The sequence below is a fragment of the Amphimedon queenslandica genome, unplaced genomic scaffold, assembly GCF_000090795.2.
Source record: "Amphimedon queenslandica unplaced genomic scaffold, v1.1 AMPQUscaffold_13308, whole genome shotgun sequence".
Lineage (NCBI taxonomy): Eukaryota > Metazoa > Porifera > Demospongiae > Haplosclerida > Niphatidae > Amphimedon > Amphimedon queenslandica.
Window position 1 is genome coordinate 78,775 of NW_003546456.1, and position 21,494 is coordinate 100,268.

The 21,494-nt window shown below is 39.2% G+C and overlaps 4 protein-coding genes across 6 annotated transcripts; 1 reads left to right on the top strand and 3 right to left on the bottom strand.

Moving 5' to 3' along the window:
• Nucleotides 1-1,057: 1,057 nt before the first annotated feature.
• On the bottom strand, nt 1,058-2,647 carry LOC100638648 (peptidyl-prolyl cis-trans isomerase-like 3). Its single transcript, XM_011406820.2, has 7 exons — nt 2,576-2,647; nt 2,441-2,515; nt 2,346-2,398; nt 2,245-2,285; nt 2,134-2,201; nt 1,354-1,475; nt 1,058-1,267 (listed from the first exon to the last, which is right to left on the bottom strand). Exons 1-7 carry the CDS (start codon nt 2,576-2,578, stop codon nt 1,141-1,143), a joined length of 489 nt encoding a protein of 162 aa, XP_011405122.1. The 5' UTR covers nt 2,579-2,647; the 3' UTR covers nt 1,058-1,140.
• Nucleotides 2,582-7,142, top strand: LOC109583395 (uncharacterized). The gene is made up of 4 exons (XM_019998715.1): nt 2,582-3,084; nt 3,786-5,523; nt 5,992-6,173; nt 6,795-7,142. Exons 1-4 carry the CDS (start codon nt 2,627-2,629, stop codon nt 7,075-7,077), a joined length of 2,661 nt encoding a protein of 886 aa, XP_019854274.1. The 5' UTR covers nt 2,582-2,626; the 3' UTR covers nt 7,078-7,142.
• Nucleotides 7,143-8,529: 1,387 nt separating this feature from the next.
• On the bottom strand, nt 8,530-11,994 carry LOC100637257 (GTPase Era, mitochondrial-like). The gene is made up of 8 exons (XM_003387933.3): nt 11,812-11,994; nt 11,683-11,760; nt 11,520-11,628; nt 10,466-10,575; nt 10,219-10,350; nt 9,508-9,657; nt 9,381-9,458; nt 8,530-8,760 (listed from the first exon to the last, which is right to left on the bottom strand). Exons 1-8 carry the CDS (start codon nt 11,956-11,958, stop codon nt 8,635-8,637), a joined length of 930 nt encoding a protein of 309 aa, XP_003387981.1. The 5' UTR covers nt 11,959-11,994; the 3' UTR covers nt 8,530-8,634.
• Nucleotides 11,995-12,177: 183 nt separating this feature from the next.
• On the bottom strand, nt 12,178-21,107 carry LOC100638776 (collagen alpha-1(I) chain). 3 transcript variants are annotated; one of them, XM_011406829.2, is made up of 52 exons: nt 20,981-21,107; nt 20,862-20,929; nt 20,166-20,659; nt 19,870-20,043; nt 19,781-19,798; nt 19,680-19,724; nt 19,531-19,623; nt 19,402-19,470; nt 19,258-19,350; nt 19,114-19,167; nt 19,013-19,066; nt 18,911-18,964; nt 18,746-18,853; nt 18,645-18,698; nt 18,502-18,546; nt 18,400-18,453; nt 18,307-18,351; nt 18,207-18,260; nt 18,053-18,151; nt 17,963-18,007; nt 17,861-17,914; nt 17,759-17,803; nt 17,639-17,692; nt 17,472-17,579; nt 17,307-17,414; nt 17,112-17,255; nt 17,016-17,069; nt 16,911-16,964; nt 16,790-16,843; nt 16,585-16,737; nt 16,345-16,443; nt 16,237-16,290; nt 16,075-16,182; nt 15,957-16,010; nt 15,850-15,903; nt 15,749-15,802; nt 15,519-15,680; nt 15,416-15,469; nt 15,317-15,370; nt 15,162-15,269; nt 15,052-15,105; nt 14,833-14,886; nt 14,685-14,738; nt 14,421-14,636; nt 14,305-14,358; nt 14,093-14,254; nt 13,795-13,866; nt 13,716-13,751; nt 13,595-13,654; nt 13,187-13,531; nt 12,827-13,036; nt 12,178-12,553 (listed from the first exon to the last, which is right to left on the bottom strand). In XM_011406829.2, exons 1-52 carry the CDS (start codon nt 20,983-20,985, stop codon nt 12,404-12,406), a joined length of 4,821 nt encoding a protein of 1,606 aa, XP_011405131.1. In that variant the 5' UTR covers nt 20,986-21,107; the 3' UTR covers nt 12,178-12,403. The 3 variants fall into 3 exon arrangements, with proteins under 3 accessions (XP_011405131.1, XP_019854254.1, XP_019854255.1); XM_019998695.1 differs by lacking the exons at nt 18,400-18,453; nt 18,502-18,546; XM_019998696.1 differs by lacking the exons at nt 16,075-16,182; nt 16,237-16,290; nt 16,345-16,443; ... (2 more) ...; nt 16,911-16,964; nt 17,016-17,069.
• Nucleotides 21,108-21,494: the final 387 nt, after the last annotated feature.

A 21,494-nucleotide genomic window follows, 5' to 3' on the forward strand; every position in this document is an offset into this window, starting at 1 on the left:
TGTCGAAGAGGAACATAAAGGTATGATATGCCCAGCCATTTACAGTAAGTCAAATTGTGAATTTTAAACACTGGAAATGATTTATCAAATAATTAAAAGCTTTTGGTGATACATATTCTATAATTGCACTATTGATCAGATTATATTTATTTATTTAGAAGATTGAAGAAAAGACGGATGCAGGTGGCATCAGAATTGGTACGAAGGCCATACCAAAACTGCTCTTGCACTACCTTGGCAATGAAGGAGTGGCTGTCAATTTCAGTCATGGGAACTCAAAGGGGAACTGTATTTACACCAGGACACGTCCATCTGTATTGCATAGCATTGCAACTAAAGATGCTTTACCTGCTGAAGTATATAAGGACAGTGCAAGTAATCCTCCTACCCTTAAGCCCAGGAACTTAAAACATGTTCAAAACTGTCAGCAACAGAAACGACAGAAGCTGCAACTTGTTAAACATTATTGAAGTAATAGTTATTATAGGTCAAGATGAAATTATTTGAAAACGTGGGGGGCAGGGGGGCTAGAGTTTCTATGCAGAAAGGCCAAACAAAACTGAAGGACAAACAAAACTGAAGGACAATGCCAATGACTGGACTGTTCAGGCTGCTTGACATGACCAATCTTGCCAATGTCTTTTGGCCATTTTGCTGCATGGTTCCAGGCTCCAATTTCAGATTGGTTTCTCAACCTCAGACTGCAGGACCTAGTGAAGAGAGAGAGCAGGCCTGTACTCCAAGAAGAGAGAGACTAACAGGAGGTGCCATTGATAATACCATCCATTAATGATATTAATGATATACTTGTAGAGGAAACAGATGATCCGCAGGATGAAGATGATCCACAGCAAAAGAGATTTCAAAATACAATTTTCAAATGATTTTTAAATATGACTTTCAAATTATGATGTCCGAATATGACTTGCAAATATGAACAAACTTCAAATATATCAAAGATGATTTAAACTTAAGCAGTGCAGATACACAAAGCAGCTACTGGTCAATTCCACAGAAAAACATACCCTCCTGCCTGAACCAATCCAACTGAACCAGGTTAATTAATAAAATAAACATTACTGCTGCTATTGCAAGAGCAAATGAACCAATTTTTACACTGAATGGTATTAAACCTGTTAGTTAGTCAGCAATGGGGTTAGCATGGATTGTTACTCTTCTTAAGTAAATATCTTGAATTGGTCTATAATTCTTATCATTAACTGGTACCTTTTCTAAATCATCAAGAGTATCCATTCCATCAATTACTCTACCAATGAGAAATGACAATAACTAATGTACAACCTTGATTTTATAACTAGTGTTACATGAATGTGCTGTTGTCAGCCTGCTTACTTTCCAAATATGGTGTACTTCATATCAAGACTGGGTTGTTTAGCATAAGTAATGAAGAATTGAGATCCATTGGTGTCACTGTGACCACTGTTAGCCATTGATATGATGCCACGCCCACTGTGCTACAAATATTAATAATTGTAATAACAATAATTAAGTATGACAATAATTTCAGTAAAAATGACCACACCAAATTTTTTAACTTTCTGATACATAATGATGCCCTTATGCTGTGTAAAAAGTTTGAGTTGATTCAGACTTAAATTTTTCGAGCTACGACCATTTTAAAAAATGAGCCAAAAACTGAAAAATACCCAAGGCTATAGTCCATGGTTTTTTTTGAAAAAATGGCTCCAAAATCACCCCTAATTTTTATTACATTTTCTGATACATATTAATGTCCTTATGCTGTGTAGAAAGTTTAAGCTGATTCCAACTTCATTTTTTCAAGTTACGGCCATTTTAAAAAATGAGCCAAAATCTGAAAAATACCCAAGGCTATAGCCCATGGTTTTTTTCAAAAAATGGCTCCGAAATCACCACGAATTTTTATTAAATTTTCTGATACATATTAATGTCCTTATGCTGTGTAAAAAGTTTGAGTTGATTCCGACTTAAATTTTTCGAGTTACGACCATTTTAAAAAATGAGCCAAAATCTGAAAAATACCCAAGGCTATAGTCCATGGTTTTTTCCAAAAAATGGCTCAGAAATCACCCTCAATTTTTATTAGATTTTTTGATTATTTGCATTGATGCTCTGCATTAAACTTGGATTTACTTTTAAAGTTTCTTGAAATTCGTCTTCAAATTTCCTGCCCCAGATGCTAGTCCCTCCTTTACCAGTACCTGTGGGTCACATGATCAAACTGTGACTATCACATGACACTACCTGATGGGTCCCCAGTCTGTACTATAAACCCTTTAATGTTCCTAAAATAATACGACAAATTGGGAGGTATAATTATACAAAGCAACAGCTGCAGACCAAACCTGTGAAATATGCAGTCATTGTAATATCCACTGGCACAAAGAGCAAGGAAATTCTATTATAAATATTGTAATTATTATTTTATTATTTTTCTCACTTCACAAGTCTTTGAAACTGCTTCACAAAATAATTCAATTTTAATATCACCAAGGTCAGTGTGGAGTGTCACTGACTAAAGAAATCATGTCAGAAATTAACAAAAAATTAATAAAGAATGAGAGAAAGAACTCACCATTTTTAATAGCCCAAGACAAGGTGTGGCTAGAGAGGAGGTGTGTATCTAATGATGTCTGCTGCTGGTCTGTTCTTGTCATTTCTCTTTCTCTTCTCATCCTACTCCAGTCTAGTCTCCTCCAACTCTACTAATGAGCTAGTTACATTATTAAAAGTTGCTGAATCTCGTGGTATCATCAATAAAGACCAGACCACGTCTCTTCTCTCACTAGCTTCAGAACTAAACAGTGGCCCTACCATCAGCAGGAGGAGGAATGAGCCTGATCCTACTACTAGTACTGAAGGAGACAGTGTCTTCCTGTTAATGTACAATCAACTGACTTTGCTTAATGTGTTGTATTTCGGTGGGTCTCTTTTGATTATTGGTGCTTACTCTCTCTTCATGACTCTGGCTTTTGAGGGTTGTGATAAAAGAGGGATCAGTCTTATAATGATTGTACAGACTGCTCTCTTTGGAGGAGTAGGAGTTTACTTATGGAACACATCTTACCAGTTCTTAGGAGGATTGTAAGTTACTGCTATACCTTTGGATTAATGTATTATCTGATGCATATACATGTACATGTACTGATGTTGTGCAGAAGTTTGAGCTGATTCCCATCACAATTGGATTTTATACTAATTTTTATAGTTGCTCCAAAATCAGGCCAAAGCCACTGTACTATAGTACATAGTCTCAGACCAAGTTTTGCTAAAATTGAAAAGGAGAGAATTCTCCATTTTTATTACATTTTCTGATACATATACATGATCTTATGTAGCATAGAAAGTTTGAGCTGATTCCGATCAAAATTGGATTTTTTACAATTTTTTAAAGTTAGCTATTCCTCCAATCGAACCTATTCCTCGTTGACTCCCTTATATTGCTCATTGTTCCTTTGCTATCTTTCTGTGTTGGAATCTAAACTATTCAAAGTATGCAGGATATTTGGCACCAACTTATAGTCGAATATTCCATTGTCAGTAAACAACATTACCTATAAATGGGTGGGTGTGTGTATTGGAATGATAATACGTTGTTTTGGAGGGAGATCCCCTGATACCAGCTGGTCCTCTGTGTGTAATAAACTGGGGGTGGATTTATTGGAGTAACCCAACACAGAAAGGACATGATTTAATGGACCAGCAGTTTGAATGCAGTAATACGTAGTAGGAGTTGTATAATAAATATAAATAATATACTTATTTTATTTTATTTATTCCAACAGGCTGTGCTCCATTAGCACTGGTCTAGTACCATACACTGTCTACTGGATACAGAAGTATCTTAACCTCTGGCCTAAGGAGAACCCTGGCTTCTTCCAAGACTTCAGACTGTATGTACGACCAGGCTGGGTTGTCATGGAGATAGCGGCAGTTGTAATTGGTCTCTTATATTTAACAATCATTCGATTCCCATTCCTCCTAGCTCCAATCTCATTCTGTATCTGGTTCCTCTCGATGGACATGGCCCCACTACTACCACAATGGTCTACCATTGATGACCTTTATAAACTAAGAAGATTAGTATCAATGGTATTCGGGTTATTGCTAATGACTAGTGGACGAGTGATGGAGTCTTTGTTAGGATCCGAACCCGACTTTGGGTTTTGGTTATACCTATTCGGACTGATAGCCTTTTGGTTCTCAATCATAATTGAACATGACTCAAACGATCATCTCAAGCACTCTATGTTTATTCTAATTAACGTCACACTCGTCGTTATTGGCAGTCACCTCCAACGAACCACATTTCATGTTTTTGGTACGCTGGGACTGATACTAATGTTACTGAAGACCCTGTCGTACCGTGGGTCTATGGTCAATCGGTCACTGGTACTATGGTTAATGACAGGTCTATCGGTCGTATCGCTACTGGCCCAGGGCCTTAAATTGGAAGGTAGCGTTGAAATAATTAATGGACTGGTAACGTTTATATTATTTAATGTGTACTCATTAATATTCATAGCTCAAAGTGAAAGGTATTCGTTATTATTATTAATTACTAATCTCGGTTTTATTGCTACCATACCTTCATTTAACCACACCCTCTCGTTATGGATAATTGATATTAATGATCCTCAATTACTAATGAGCTTAATGACACTCTCCGTCCTACTCTATCATGTCAATATGTTGAAATATGTGACTATTCGTGAGCTAAGTCTGAACTCTTTATTATTTTTATTATATAAAATGACAGTTTCAGTACTAGTCTCTTTATTATTAGCCTCGCTGGGTCAATCTTGGTATGTATGGACAGCTGGGGTAGGGTTACCGCTAGTTGCTATGATACTAGCTAATAGAAGTGTCACGCTATCCTTTGTTCAGTTTATCGTTCTTCTGTTCTCAATATGTTTCTCTCTCTGCCTCTCGTCAAACCTGTTTTACTTGTTATCGTGTGGTTGTATGGGTGTGGTCATACTGGGGACTCTCCACAGAGGAAAGTGGTTCATGATTAGTGGGTGTGGCTACTCAGTGATACTGATATTGTTATCAGTTCCACTTCAGTCAAAGTTCATGACGACCATTGGCATCTTGTATATCTTTGGATATCTCACTCACTTGGCCTATGTCGTTTTTAAACGAAGTCTCATCTTTCCCTTAGTCCTGGTTGCTATGGGACTCTCCATTATATATGCTGGAGTTGTTTATCAGTCAAAACAAAATGAAATCTATCAATGGAGCTTGTCTTTGTTACCCAGTGACATAAGTGTTCATTCTCCTTGCAGCAGGAGTGGTAACTCATATCAACATTTAAAAACGGCAGAATTTAGCATCGACCATGTACTATCATACCCACACGTCTATCTATTGTACACTGGTCTACTGGTCCACAGTCTGTCTACTGGTTCGTTACCATACGTCCCCTATGTGTGTGTTATCGGTATGGGCCTGGTACTGGTTGCTATGGGATACATGAAGTTGATATTTAAATATTGTCCTGACTTGAGTTCTTCAGTAAAGGTATACACTATACAGGATTGCTGTCAGTAGTAGTAACTGTATTGTTAGTTGTATGGGGAAATCTATCAGTGGAGGTTCTAGCCAAATTAATATTGAATCTAAACTAATAGTAGCACCAGTGTTTGACTGGTCATGTATCAGTGTATACAGTACCGGTATAGGAAGTATGGACAGTTATTGTTTGGATTAAAGGGAAATAACTGCATGTACATGTACACAAAACAGATAAAGGGAATTACACATGCAATGATTCGATAATAGATCATGTAATTATAGGGAAATGTCTACATGTACATGTTTATGTACGTGTACATGTACTAGTGTGTGTATCTGGGGGTTGTAGAATAGATATACATGATCTGACATCACAATATCCTGACTCTATATGTACATGTACACATACATTATAATGACATTGTGATTGATCATGTACTTGTACATGATAATACACTTCTTTCACATGTACAGGTAAGATCAATGACTCTCTCACTCAATGAAGCTGGTATTAAAAATGGTTTTATTGTTACCATAAAAGGAGATAAGCCACGGTCACTGGATCTACCGCAGTACCTTTCTATTGGTATCGGCGGTGAAGGATTCTGGTCTGCCATGAGTGAGCAGTTTGGTGGTTTAGTCATCAATGTAGCAAGGTAAGATAAATAGTATAAATACTTTAAATATTATTATTAGTCGCGTATCCTTTGAGAGTGTTACTATTAATAGGTACTAATGTGTAAGAACCGCTTCATATTGACAGCTGCTAATATTGTCATTTTCCCGCCCTGCGTGTCATGCTGACTCACTATTGTGTGTACAGATTATAATAAATCTCATTATAATATTTACATACCAGTCTACCACACAGCCTCCCTAGTTACAATACTTAATCCCAAACATCCACCAATAGCATTCCTTCCAAATTGTGTTCCTCTCTCCCCCAATAATTATTCTTATATCTTTCTTTTCCTGTGTCCATTTTATACCATAAATGGTCAAAAACACTGGTATTGTTTGTGCTAAGGTATTTGCTGTTGGTATGCAGTGACATGTGTCTTTATGCTTAAACTGGAGGGAGGAAAAATGGCCTGCCATTGTCTGTTCTTTTGTGACTGCATTAGCTCCTCATTAGCAGCTAGTCGTGCTAAATACTCACTCTCATTTCATATAGAGGAGTACAGCCTCTACCATAGTGTGTGTGTGTGTGTGCCATATTTATTGAATACATGCTGTCTTTATCTTCTCTCTTCCGCCCTCTCTCTCTCTCTCTCTAGGTCAGCCTTCCTTCCTTACAAATTAACAAAGGAGTCCATAATTGCTAGTGGTTTCCATTCTGGCTCAGTCAGCTTCACTCTCAGTATTTCAATAGCTACTGGTACAAAAGGATTAGGGAGGACCACAATATTGAAGAATGCCAGGAAGATGGAGTCAGTCTTGGCAGTGATGGAGTGTAGCCTCTTATACTCCACTAGTTTTTATTTACCTTATTCCCCTCTGTGTACACACTCTTTGGCAATGAATGACGTGTGCCAAATGTTACTACAAAAAGAGAAATAGACCAACTTCATTAGTGTGTGTGTGTGTATGTGTGGATATTATACTTATTATTTTATTGCTTGACGTTGCACAGGTTTTATGATAATTTATAGTTTTTTATTAATATCATAGTTTTAATCAGTTTATTATTAGTAAAGTTCACTGGACTGTACTGGTCATACCTAGTCAATATTGGCCACAGCTACTCTCTCTATAGTGACTGGCGTTACATGCCAATAGTGTGGCAGGTGCTCCTGCCCACTGGTTTGTAGTGTGGTTTGGCTAGAGGAACACTTTCATGTCCTCCTTCCACACAAGCTAATGAACATATTGAAAATAGAGAAGGGCAGTCTCTTTGAAGAGCTCATGCCTGGTTTCTTAATGAGCTAATTCTGTTATACATCAAAGACTTCAACTTATCTAAAGTCCGTTAAAAGGTGAAGTACCTCCTGACACTATGTCCTCTTCCTCCTGCACTTGTACTGTTACCATATCCGTCTGGTTTCCGTCTGGGACCCAGTGCTGGTTAGTATGCCCTTCCGGAATGAGAAACCTGTCAGTCCGGTTATAATGAGAAACCGGTCAGTCTGGTTTGTGACTGTATTCCGAAAAGACACACTACCCAGCACTGGAAATCCCTGTGGTATCTGAGTAATCATGGGACCAGCTCAAACTATAAAAATAACAATTTATACTAACATTATACTTGGCTAGCAGTCTTGGACTACAGTCTTGGTTAGAAAAGCAAACACTATTAATTTAATTAGTGTCCCTCTTAAAAACAGCTGTGACCCACAGCTAATTATGATACGACAGTCTCTTCTACTAGTTAAAGAGACAGAAAATGAAACAAAAAACCTCAAATGGTGCAGCACATTTGACTGACCAGAACCATCCCATAAAACCTTGTAGTCTGTTCTAGTCTACAATCAATGAATACATGTACCTTGTACAACAGAGGCTGTTGTGTCTTAACAGGACAATGTCCTCCATCACTACATCCTACATCGTCTGGCCCTATCAACAGACAAGAGGAGAGTCAGCTCATCAGTCAATGAATACCGCCAGATCTTGTACTGCTGTCTCTGGCCACCACAACAGAAAGCCTTCCAGTTACTGTACATTCCTGTTAAATTAAGAATCCTACAGTAACAAGAGATAGAGAGGAGCACACCAGTCTTGTAGTACAAAAGAGTCCAGACTCCAGCAGGAAAGAGAGCCAGTGAGTGCTGGACGGAATTGGCTGAAGCTTTTAAGCTCATTCAACATTCAGAGCCCACGTGGAGGAAGTACTGATGCGGTTAGACTTGCAAATTCCTGGAATACCTGCTCCACCAAATCACAGCTCCTTGCCAACAAAGTGTGTAGTCTAGGAAACTTATAATACTGGATCTATAGACATTGTGTATTAAAATTTCCTTCAACAACTCTACAGGTAGATTTCCTGCTTTACCCAAAAAGGACCTTCAGTAGTTAGACTGTTTGCTGACAAGTTTGCATGAAATCTTTACATTACAGACAAAATATAATACAACAACAGGTCCAATAAAATCATAATAACAAATAATGACATTGGTTCTATTTGTTCGAGTGATTGACTGAGAGTATTAGTTGGACTGGACGAGACAACAGAGACTCCATATGAGACTGGGCCTCATCTGCTATAGCTTTCACTGTCTTACCACCAGAACCAACCACAATAGACTAGAAATGAAATAAGTATAAATATAATGTACAGACTAGCCTCTATATAATGGACACTGTGTCTCTGTTATACAGAGGTGTCCTTTATGTGGAGGTTATTTTATACAGTAAGGAATGTAACTGGTACACTAGGTGCTGTCCGTTAAATGGAGGTGTACGCTATAGAGAGTGTCCATTAAGAGAGGCTATACTGATGATTCATTAATTGCAGATGAGATTAAGTTGTGATTTAATCTCAATTATGACTATAAACCTATTAATGCTGTCACTAGAAGATGATATTACAATGTAGTGACTATATTCCAAGAGGAAGTGGCTCAGATTTGGCACATTACATTAACTTAATTTCATCAGCATAGTCATGACACTATCACTTTAAAGATCACAGATTGATCAATTTGATTATCAGGCATCTATCAGACATTAATCATTTGCAACCTAATAACTTATCATTAATCTACAATCTTTATTTTTAATATTTCGTTCCAAAATATTCCGTAATTCTCAAGGACAAAAATACAATTTTCACCGTCAAAAATACCCAGAAATACACTACTAAATACTCAGCTATCGAGAGAGTCATGGTGGCCATTAATTAGTATACATGTGTTTGAACTTACCACTTGGCTACTCTTAGTGCATGTTAGTTTCTTGTGGATATAAAGGACATCATCTCTCTCCTCACATATAACTAGTCTCTATATAAAGGACATAGTTCAGTCCTTTCCAATACATGAACTGTGCTACCTGCTTTATAGAATAAGGTATCTCCTTGTGTAGATGTTTGAAGAGTTTCTCCCTCACTACTTCTGCCAGCTGATCCTCCAATGACTGGTTACTGTATGTGTGTACATCATATAACCAATCACAAGGTTTAGTGTTATCTAACAGATAATCCTGCAGGAGAGGGGGGGAGAGAGAGAAATATAAAAAGGATATAATGACTAGACATGAAAAGATATGCATTTTAAGATAAAAAGAGAGAAAGAGAGGGACAAAAAGGATGGTCACTAGACACATAAAGGATGAAGATAAAAGGCAAAGAGAGAGAGAAAGAGAGGGAGAGAGAGAGACAGTGTAGGAGTATTTATGTATTAGACTATAAGACCATATCTACAAAAGGTAGTTCAGTATCACATGACTTTAAGTGTCAAAGGTATCCTATTTCCTGGGGGAGATTGAATATCAAATGTGGGAGAGAGTGTGGGCATGAACTCCAGTAGTTGTATTGTGTAATGGAAAGTGTCTCAAATGTTACTGCAACAACTGACAGTAGGTCAGAGCATATGTATCTGAAATTGAAATGTCACTTGTGCCAATTGGAAATATGATAGAGTAAAGTCAGTTGGATGACACTTCATATAAACATACTGGACTGCCAGATAATGGCAGATGTACAGTACAGACAATAAACTGGAATAACATAATATATGGTCCATGTAGTAGGAGGGACTTCACCTTTAGTTTATCAACCCCGTCTCCAGTAAGAGCTGATATCATGAACACCTCATTAAATGGGTGGGCGGTGGACTGACTGTTGATGCTGTCAACAATTTTCAGTAACAGCTGCTTGTACCCTAACAGATCAACCTATGAATGGATATTAATTAATGAGGCGAAATTATCAGATTTTAAGTGACAATTGTAATGGAAGAGATATTTAATAGCATTCATGCTTAAGGTGATTGTGATGGGTGGACTTTACCTTGTTAATGACCAGGGAGGTTGGTAAGTTCACTTCTTTCATTATCTTTAGCAGCTGTTCATTCAATTTGAATCTTGTATACCGATCTGATGCATCTATCATCACCAACACTAAAAATGTAATTTAAAATAATACAAAATGGAGAGTTCTCTCACAGAGGCAAGTACAGCTATAAAGCACATGGTCCTTGGCCAGATTTCTGACCCATTGAGTTCCATTGTCACAGAATCTGTGACAAGCAAACACATGTATCATTTTGCTACTTTAAAAATGGCCGTAACTCCATAAATTGAAGTCGGAATCAGCTCAAACTTTCTACACAGCATAATGGCATCAATATGTATCAGAAAATGTAATAAAAATTTGGGGGTGATTTCAGAGCCATTTTTTGGAAAATCCATGGGCTATAGCCTTGGGTATTTTTCAGATTTTGGCTCATTTTTTTAAATGGCCGTAACTTGAAAAATTAAAGTCGGAATCACCTCAAACTTTCTACACAGCATAAGTACATCAATATGTATCAGAAAATGTAATAAAAATTTGGGATGATTTCGGAGCCATTTTTTGGAAAAACCATGGGCTATAGCCTTGGGTATTTTTCAGATTTTGGCTCATTTTTTTAAATGGCCGTAACTTGAAAAATTAAAGTCGGAATCACCTCAAACTTTCTACACAGCATAAGGACATCAATATGTATCAGAAAATGTAATAAAAATTTGAGGTGATTTCGGAGCCATTTTTTGGAAAAACCATGGACTATAGCCTTGGGTATTTTTCAGATTTTGGCTCATTTTTTAAAATGGCCGTAACTTGAAAAATTAAAGTCGGAATCACCTCAAACTTTCTACATAGCATAAGGACATCAATATGTATCAGAAAATGTAATAAAAATTGGGGGTGGTTTTGGAGCCATTTTTTGGAAAAACCATGGACTATAGCCTTGGGTATTTTTCAGATTTTGGCTCAATTTTTTAAATGGTCGTAACTTGAAAAATTAAAGTCGGAATCAGCTCAAACTTTCTACACTGGGGTGATGAATTGGAAGGAGCTTTACTTAGGTCTGCTTCATCCGTTGATCTCTTAGGTCCAGTCACAAATGGTTTTGAAAACTTCATTTTTCTTCCATACTGTAAGGAAACCACACCAGGAGTATCTATTAATACCTAATAATAATAATAATAATAATAATAATAATAATAATACTAATAATTACTAACCACTTGATGGTCTCCTTCAGTGAATACTCCTAATGCTTGAGATCTTGTGGTATGAGGCTTCGGAGAGACTCCAGCAACCTGTTAATAATAATAATAATAAATATAATAATAATTATTATCATTAATTACATTTCTTCCCACTAATTGATTGACTAGTGTAGATTTCCCGGCATTAGGTAGTCCTAGCACAGCTGCTCTTAACAGTCTCTGTGGATTAGGAGGAGGGACAGTGAGGTCTGATAGAATTGCTCGTGAACAAAATCTTCTAATGATCATCTTCTTAATAGCCACACCCAGACTGTGAGCCAATGCACCCACGTGTAATCACGTGGTTAGGACATCAGAGCATGATTAGTGTCAACTTTCTATTTCTACAGCAACTATTGATCCTTTGGTTCCATTTTGACAGTACACTCATGCTACAGTATTATTAATTATCATTATAAAAGATAAAGATACACACACAGAGACACAAACAGAAAGGTTGACCAGTAATAATAGTTACACACTAGACTGTGTTGAACATGAAGTTAATAACTAGAGGACACACTGTACAATAAGGATTGAAGAGTATTAGTATTAGTATTAGTATATAATGGACAGTGTGAACTATAAAGGAATTAAACCACATTTCACAAGAATGTCTACTAAACACAAAATGAAAATAAATTTAAGAAGTTTCCAAGATGGCATTTGCATATTTGCATGTATAAAAGAAGGACTATAGTCTATTGCAGAAACAAGCTCTTCCTGTTTCCACTCCATACTGACTGTTCCTCTGGTCAGGGACTACACTAGCTATTGGGAACCAGGTGGGGCTACCACTGAGGGACATGCTGCTACTGTACTGCTTTGTAAACCAGCCAGAACCCTGTGGAGGGAGAGAGAGAGAGAAGAGTAAATAGGTATAGTTTATTATTTTCTTTTCATACTAAAAGGACACTTTAAAGTAACTGCTCTAGCTAATATTTCATGGTACACTCAAAAACATAATCATTAAGGACCAAAGCAAATCTAGACACAAAATGTAGAAAGAACAAACTTTCTACTGAAGTTGAATGAGAATATTAACATCATTCTTATGGTGACAATACTGTAGAAGTTGATCAATCCTGACTATTACTACTACTAATATCAGTATAACCTCATTAAGAGATCCTAGCTGGCACCCATCAGTCTCATATTTGATGTTCCTGTTGTTGAGTCTCCATTTCTCCCCATCAGTCCCCACTAGTCTCATCTCCTCTATATTTTGATGTGTTTGTCTGTCACAATGATACCGAACCTTCTGCTGAGCACTGCTACTCAACAACTGCAGCATACCCAACTGATCATATGGAATAGGACACTCAAACTAGAAATAAAAAAATAAAAAAATACTAATTTAGATAGTTTCTTTGTCATGATGTACCCAAGTCCCTTGATATCTGCCCTCAGCTTCACCTCAAGCAGATATCTCAGTCCTCAGGTATTACATTACTCATGAACAGCCTCTTTTCCTTACCTCCACAGTCTGTCTTTCTTCAATGGTAGACATGCTGCTATCAGTACACTCCACACAGGAGCAGCCTGGCTTACTGCAGTAGACCTGTACAGCATCATCAGTGGATCCAAGGTTAGGGTCAATCCAATAGAGTCCTTCCATGAACTGAGGGTTGCATAAAAATAAGTCGTAGCAGGTTCTTGCTGGGTTGTATCGTGTCCCGTTTGGTTTTAAAAGTTCTCTAAGTGTCTGTTTGATGGAGTCTAGTTCCGTGTATATTGTGAAGACTCCCTCGTTGAAAACCTTATCGCTGTTTTGACCAATGTAATACTCTGTCCCTTTCAGTCCACTCTCTGGTGGGACCTCCTAATAATGATATGAAGAATTGATACAATTATTCATTGACAGTCCCCGCCCCCTCTCTCTTACATTTCCAACTGGACTGGTTATTGTCACTGTTACAGTTTCACCTTTTTCACCTTTAGCTCCCTATAATTAATTAATAATTAATAATAATAAATAAAAATAAATGTAAGCATGCAACACTTACATTTTGTCCAGTTAACCCTTGATCACCTTGAGGACCCTATGCAATATAAATTCATAAAGTAATAAAATTCATAAGGTACTTGTGGTCCTGGTGGTCCAGTACTTCCTGCTTGTCCAGGACCTCCGTCAGCACCAGGTGCACCATTAGCTCCCTACAAACAAAAACAATAAACACAAACAATGCATACATGTACTAGTAAAAAATAATAATTAGCATGCATACATGCAATCAAAAATCATTATAATATTTGTAAGTATAAAATCTTCATCCCTCCACTATGATCTGAATATGGAATCTTGTGGATATATTCATTAAATAAAACATTTAGATGAAGTCCACAAAATTTTTGATAGACCATCATTACTGAAACACTTTACTTGTTCTCCTTTGTGTCCAGATGGTCCTGGGAGTCCCACTTGTCCCTTGGATCCTTTCTCACCAGGTGGACCCAATTCACCTTGTACTCCTCTGTCACCCTTCAACCCTTGCTCTCCTTTAGGACCCACGTCTCCTTGAGGACCTCTATCTCCTCCGGGTCCCTATAAACCAGCTGGATAGACCAGCAGACCAGTTATAATGCCCCACTTACAGTTTGACCAGAATCCCCCTTCTCACCATCATCCCCAGGGTTACCATTAGCTCCCTATACACAAACAATAGATACAAGTATAGTCCAGTCCTTCCCTCTCCCTCTCTTTAACATACAGCTGCTCCAGAGGCACCAGAGAGTCCTGGAGCTCCATTATCTCCTTTCTCTCCCTGAGGTCCTTGGGCTCCAGTGTTACCCCTATTCCCTCTTGGTCCCATAGCTCCTTTATCTCCTGATGATCCTTTTGGTCCTGGATCACCGGGACTACCAACTGGTCCCGGTAGACCTGTATCTCCTCTATTGCCACTAGGGCCTTTGGGACCTTGAGGACCCTGTCATTATTAATTAATTAATATTAATAACTAGGGGGTGTGGCTCACTGGCTCTCCATTTGCTCCGTCTAAACCATCTTCACCATTACTGCCTGGCTCACCCTAAAATAAATAAATAAATAAATAAATAAATATAAACAAATATATAAATAAATGAATAAATAAATATAAATAAATAAAATAAAGAAATACTCACCACAGCTCCAGGTGGGCCTGGTGGTCCAATGGGACCAAGATTACCAGGAGCTCCCTATTAATAAAATAATAGCACAGCTTTTATTACATTTCCTGATAAATATACATGTACATGTACTTATGTTGCATAAAAAAATTCGAGTTCATTCAAATAAAAATTGGATTTTTTATGAAGCTCAAATATTGAGTCAAAGTCCCTGTAGTGTAGGTGTGGTCTTACAGTGGTTCCAGGGTCACCAGGTGGTCCTCTTGCTCCATGATCTCCGCTAGTACCCTGTATACAGACGATACATTAAATTATAAATGTTTAAACATTTAAATTAAACTAACAGGTGCTCCATTAGGCCCAGGTTGTCCAGGTGTTCCTCTATCTCCTTTCTGTCCTCTGCCTCCTTTGGGTCCTTGAGCTCCAGTTGGTCCAGCGGCCCCAGGCTCACCCTACAATCAATGATCATGAGACTCGCTCTCACCTCACAACACTTTACCTTAGCACCAGCATCTCCTGCTGACCCAGCTGGTCCCTGTGGGCCTGAAGAACCCTATTATTATTAATAATTAATGATAGTTATAGTATATGTACTGACAGGCGGTCCAGGGTCTCCTCTTACTCCTTGAGTACCAGCTGCTCCAGTAACTCCCTGTCACACAATATAATACTATTAATAATGGTAGCTGGTAATAACTCACAGATAATCCGATGGGTCCAGGGTCTCCTTTCTCTCCTCTCACTCCAGGCCCTCCCTCTTTCCCGGGGGTGCCATCATTACCAGGTGCACCTGTAGCACCACGGTTTCCTTTGGAACCTTTGGATCCTTTATCACCAGCAGAACCTGTGTCACCTCTATCACCCTAAAAATAATAACAACAACAACAACAACAACAATAATAATAATAAATAATAAATAATTGTAACTAACTGAAGCTCCATCAAGACCAGGTGGACCTTGTGGACCAGTAGCACCTGGTGGACCCTAGAAAATAGAAATAAATAAATAAATAAATAAATACAAATAATTACTGTTTCTCCTCGTTGACCTTCACTACCAGGATTACCAGGAGCACCATCAGGACCCTAATTAATTAATCAATTATATAATTAATAATCAGTTAATTAATAATCATTACAGTTGGTCCAGTTTCTCCTTGTGATCCAACATCTCCACTTTCACCAGGTGGACCCTAACAACAATTAATAGCCAGTTAATAATCCTTAATAACTAGTTAATAACTAATCCGTTCATACTTGTTGTCCAGGTAGTCCATCTTCTCCAGAGTCTCCTCTTTCTCCTTGTTCCCCTTGATCCCCTGGTGACCCAGGAGCCCCTGGGGTACCAGCTTGACCTGGTGATCCCTAACAATACAACATTCATGTACATGTACATGTATATCGTCATGACATCCTTACAGGATTTCCAGGTGTACCAGGAGGTCCAGGTGGCCCAGGAGGACCTTGTTGACCCTACATGTGTATCATAATTAATAAATACAATGTTCATGTTCATGTATATCGTACCGATTGTCCATTGACTCCAGCACTGCCTGGTAATCCTTGAGGTCCTGTCTCTCCTGTGGGTCCTTTAGGACCTTGTTCTCCTCTCTCTCCTCTGTCTCCCTATGTAAACAACAACAAACAACAGGGCAGCTGGTCCATATTCAACCATTTTACATACAAATACCCAGGACCATTAACAGCAGCTGCTGCCTTTAAAAGTACCAGCCAGCCCCTAGTATAGACAGTACTAGTAGTTCTTACTCTTTCTCCTCTGGGTCCAGCTGCTCCAGCTGGTCCTGGTGGGCCAGTGTCTCCATCTCTTCCATCAACTCCAGGACTGCCTGTTAGACCAGCTGATCCTGCTATTCCAGGGGCTCCTACATCACCAGGTGGTCCACGATCACCTCCTGCCCCCTGTAGAAGAAAAGAGGAACACATCATGACTGAGTGCAGGTATTGCTCGTACCTTCTCTCCTCTGGGTCCAGTAGGACCTGGCTGTCCATCTTTACCAGCTACACCCTACAGTAATAAGTTTAAATAAGTTTCAAGCATTTTTACAAAATATTATCATAAATTAATATCTTACATGATCACCAGACGGTCCGCTATGACCAGGTTCTCCATCACGACCAGGTACACCCTATCACCATGACGATAAGCCACACCTATTAATTAATTAATTACAACTTACAGCATCTCCAGGTTGTCCTGCTGGTCCTCTTTGACCTGCTTCTCCTTCAAAACCCTAACACAAACAGGTAACAGGAACCGGTCAAACTGGTTTTACTTGTTCTCCGGGTGATCCAGGAGGACCCTGTGTTCCTCTGTCTCCTTTATTCCCCTGTGGTCCAGGGGGACCAGGTGTTCCTCTAGAACCCTGAGGTCCTTGTGCTCCTGATGGTCCAGGGTTACCGTTAATACCCATCAGTCCCTGCAGCAGTGAGTGAGGTACAGGTAAAGGTACATTCAGGTATAGGCTTACTCTTCTTCCAGTGTTACCACGTGGTCCCCTTTGACCTGGTGCTCCACTCACTCCTTTCTGTCCTTTAGACCCGGGCCAGCCGGGGACTCCTTGAGGACCAGGTGGACCCTACCATGAGGCACCAGTAGTGCTTAGGTTAGTACCAGCTGAGTACTCGTAACTTACATCAGGGCCTGCTTCACCAGGTGGGCCTGAGGCTCCGGGAAGACCAGGTGCTCCTGGTTGCCCATTGTCACCATCCCTACCATTATCACCAGGGGGACCAGGAAGACCCTATAATATCATTAATAATCGCTAATAACTATTAATAACTATTAATAACTCTTATTTACCAAGCTTCCAGATTCTCCCAGTGCTCCAGGATTACCAGGTAGACCAGAATTTCCCTACAAATTCAAATAAATCTCAATACAGCACACCAAGAGGAGCAGCTGCTAATAAACATTAAGTACCTTCTCTCCTTTATGACCATAAGGACCTCTAGGACCTTGATCTCCCTATAAGAGAGGAAACAGGTGCAGCTGTGTGTTAATTCAAATGTTAATGTACCATACCTTGTCTCCTTTCTCTCCAGGATTACCAGGAGCACCTGGAGGACCAGGACGTCCCTAGAGTAGTTACATTAATTAATGAGGAGGGCAGGGGGTGTAACTTACAGCTGCTCCTTTAGCACCAGTTGATCCAACAGGACCAGTGTGACCCTAAACTCATTTAATATCATAAAGAGTGATAGCGTGTTCTCTTACGGGTAGTCCTTCAGGTCCAGGCGGACCTTGCTCTCCATTCCTTCCACTATTTCCATCCTGACCAGCTTGACCAGGTGCTCCTGGACTACCATCTCTACCCTACAGAACAATAATTAATAATAAATTGATATACATGTAATTAATAACTACTTACAGGACTTCCTGGTGCTCCTCTACCTCCAGGGAAACCTCTAGCACCAGCTGATCCCTAAAATAAATAAATAAATAAACAATAAATAATGTTAGGCACTCACTCTAGCTCCTTTTGTTCCTTGTTCCCCCAGTTCACCAGGTGAGCCCTAAAATGTAGAAGTTAAATACACGTACATGTACATGTGAGGTCTTACAGGTGGTCCAGGAGGTCCCAGTGCTCCTGGAGACCCTACAACTCCTCGTGGACCCTAGGGGGGCACTTTGAAATGAAAATACACAATAATGATAGAACCAACCGGATTCCCTGGTAGTCCTGTTGGTCCTGGGTCACCATTTTGACCCTAAAAAATAATAATAACAAATAATAATAATAACAAATAATAATAATAACAACAACAACAATAATAATAATAATGTACATGTACATGTAATGACTTACAGGTGGTCCATCACTGCCAGGGTTACCAGGGTTACCTGGTGGGCCAGCCATACCCTGCAAATATTAGTTTAAAATCAATTCAATATTATCAGTTCCCTTACAGTGGGTCCCTTCAATCCTTGTAAACCTGTAGGTCCTGGTAGTCCATGTTGTCCTTTATCTCCAGGGGGTCCAGGGGGCCCAGGATGCCCGGGGGGACCTGAAGTACCCTAGAGTGCCGACAGGAGGTAACCCCGTGCTATAGTACAGACAGTATGAGAACTAACTTGCTCTCCATTCCTTCCTCTCTCTCCAGGTGCTCCAGGTATTCCGATAGTACCCTATCAATACAGTACAGCTGCTAATATTAATAATAAAGGTTTCATTACTTGAGGGCCTCGTTCACCAGGTGGTCCAGGGGGTCCATCAGCTCCAGGGTTACCCTAGAAACAGTTTAAATTCTACGGTAATTGTTACATGTACTAGTTACAGGTGGTCCGCGGCGTCCCTGGGGTCCTGAGGGTCCTCTAGGGCCTGGCTCTCCCTATAAGGAAATAATCAAAATAGACACCAATTCTAAAAATAGACATGAATGTGCTATATATAGTACAGGTACATGATGTAATGTACGTACAGTTAGACAGGATCCTGGGGATTTATTGGGTCCTTTTACTGATGGTGCTGATGGGGCGGGACCAGATCCACCAGTACCAGGTGGAATATTAACCTGATGATAAATAATGATATACATTATAATAATAGATTATAAAGGACTCACAATGTAAGGTTGTCCAGGAGGTCCAGGTGGTCCTCTCCCTCCAATGTTACCAGTCAAACCAGGCTCTCCCTACAATCGAAGAGTTTTTAAAAGTACATGTACTGTACATGTTCATGTGACGAGACTCACTCTGGGTCCTTTCCTTCCAGGTAGACCAGGCAGACCAGGAGGTCCACGTGATCCAGGGGCTCCCTCAGGACCAGCTGGTCCAGGCAAACCAGGCTATGGAGTAATGATAATTATTATTAATGCATTAATTAATTAATTACTGATCTTACCGGCCCAAATACGATATCACCAGGTGCTCCTTTTTGTCCTTTAGCCTATAGGAAGAGGATTGTATACAATATATTATTAATAACTTTTAATAACTACTCACCCCCTTGATAACGACAGCCTAGAATGAACACCATATAAGGAAAAGATACAAAATATTTTTAAAATATTAAAAATAGTATCACATCTTACAGGTCCAGTTGGTCTATCCCCTGATCCAATGACAGAGGGTGGGGAGGTGGGGCTACCAAGGATACCCAGTGCTGTTTCTAGGGTGATTTTTGGCAGATTACATTGACTTGGTTCAGCCAGACACTGAGCTCTTTGTTCAACACAACCAATGATTGCTAACATTTGAACTGCTCCCTGTAAACAAGATGTGATATTAGTTCATATATATACATGTACAGGTACACTAATCATTACAATATCAGTATTAATTTAACATAATTCAAATTTTATTAATTTAATATGTACATGTATATTACCTGAAAAGTGTCGTTGGCATTAACCCCACTTTGAATAGCAGTAAATCCATCAGCAAGAACACCACCAGCACTTTGAATAAAAGGTACTCTTTCTCGCGGCGAACTCTCACAATCGATATACAACAGTGCTTCACTCGTCTCTGCATTAACACAGACTGTGATGTATTGAAATTTACTCGTGTTATACTGGCCACTGAATTTCGCCGTAACCCCCCTGAGGGTGTGGCTAATAGTTCCGTTAATGACAGAAAGGTCTCCAACCCTTGTAGTCCCACTGCTAAAGTGTAGAACGGGATTTGAGTTCCCATTGGCCTCACGAAGGATCGTCAAGATACAGTAGGACCTTCTTGTAAAGTTACGAGAGACTGAAGGTGGAATAATGACACCACCACTGGGTGGACTGTAGGCCATATCTCCTGCCCCAGCAGCTCTTCTCATACAGACTCCTGTTACATTCTGTATTTGAGTATGAGATTGTAAACCCGGGATTAGATCTAAAAATATAAATAAATAAAAAATTAATAAATAATCATGACGACTGATAAAAATAACAAAAAAACATTGACGAAGGGTTAAATATTACACAAACTCCTGTACACAAACAAAAAAATAATAAAATATCCCACATTTAAAGGGTTAATTAATGACGTCTAAATTTTAATTTGATAATAATTTTAATAATAATCCAGTACTCACCAACTTCAATAGGACAATCTTCAGCTGCTACTGCAGACACTAGGAGGACGGACAGTAAGAATAGAAACCTATTGAATATCAGGGAATAAAGATGGAGGACTCCTCTGGGCCCACCTTACCTCATGGTGGCTGCTACACCTAATGGCAGTAGGTGCAAACAACTACGACTGGGTCTCAGACAGCAAAGATTAGAAAAGGCTCACTGCCTTTCTCTCTAGCCTAGCTCAGGATTAGAAACCATGGGGCGGCCGCCTGGCTTATACAATGGTCCTCTTTATCAAAGGGACACAATACTGCCAGCCAGCCGCCCCTACTGTAGTTTAACCTCCAAAGATAGGACGCACAGTGAGGCCATGATGGCCTCCTCTCCAATAATGTGCTTACCTGCGAAATTGCGCGGGATGGAGTGACGTCACTCGAGGACTGAGAATGGAACCAGTGGTGGAATGGGAATTGAATGTTGTGCAATTTTTATTAAGGTTATCTAGTTGATTATTTAAAGTTAACTAATGTTAATAACCATTTAAAAATTAACACGTGGTGCTATGGCTGACATCTCTTTGGCTCTTAAATGATCTTTTAAGAGACTAAGAGAAGTTATTATACGTTAGTCCTCCTCGAACAAGAGGTATT

What these genes read in the sequence shown, in the direction of transcription:
- LOC100638648 (XM_011406820.2), bottom strand. An exon ending in AATGACTGCATATTTCACAG is followed by an intron (nt 2,286 to 2,345) that starts GTTTGGTCTGCA and finishes GTATTATTTTAG; the next exon opens with GAACATTAAAGGGTTTATAG. An exon ending in AATTTCAAGAAACTTTAAAA is followed by an intron (nt 1,476 to 2,133) that starts GTAAATCCAAGT and finishes TAATATTTGTAG; the next exon opens with CACAGTGGGCGTGGCATCAT.
- LOC109583395 (XM_019998715.1), top strand. Translation starts at nt 2,627, where the DNA reads ATGATGTCTGCTGCTGGTCTGTTCTTGTCATTTCTCTTTCTCTTCTCA. An exon ending in ACTTGAGTTCTTCAGTAAAG is followed by an intron (nt 5,524 to 5,991) that starts GTATACACTATA and finishes TCACATGTACAG; the next exon opens with GTAAGATCAATGACTCTCTC. An exon ending in TTAGTCATCAATGTAGCAAG is followed by an intron (nt 6,174 to 6,794) that starts GTAAGATAAATA and finishes CTCTCTCTCTAG; the next exon opens with GTCAGCCTTCCTTCCTTACA.
- LOC100637257 (XM_003387933.3), bottom strand. Translation starts at nt 11,958, where the DNA reads ATGATCATTAGAAGATTTTGTTCACGAGCAATTCTATCAGACCTCACT. An exon ending in ACGGGGTTGATAAACTAAAG is followed by an intron (nt 9,658 to 10,218) that starts GTGAAGTCCCTC and finishes CCTCTCCTGCAG; the next exon opens with GATTATCTGTTAGATAACAC. An exon ending in GCACTAAGAGTAGCCAAGTG is followed by an intron (nt 8,761 to 9,380) that starts GTAAGTTCAAAC and finishes TTTCATTTCTAG; the next exon opens with TCTATTGTGGTTGGTTCTGG.
- LOC100638776 (XM_011406829.2), bottom strand. An exon ending in AGATTGTCCTATTGAAGTTG is followed by an intron (nt 20,660 to 20,861) that starts GTGAGTACTGGA and finishes TTATATTTTTAG; the next exon opens with ATCTAATCCCGGGTTTACAA. An exon ending in GAGGAAGGAATGGAGAGCAA is followed by an intron (nt 18,854 to 18,910) that starts GTTAGTTCTCAT and finishes TCGGCACTCTAG; the next exon opens with GGTACTTCAGGTCCCCCCGG.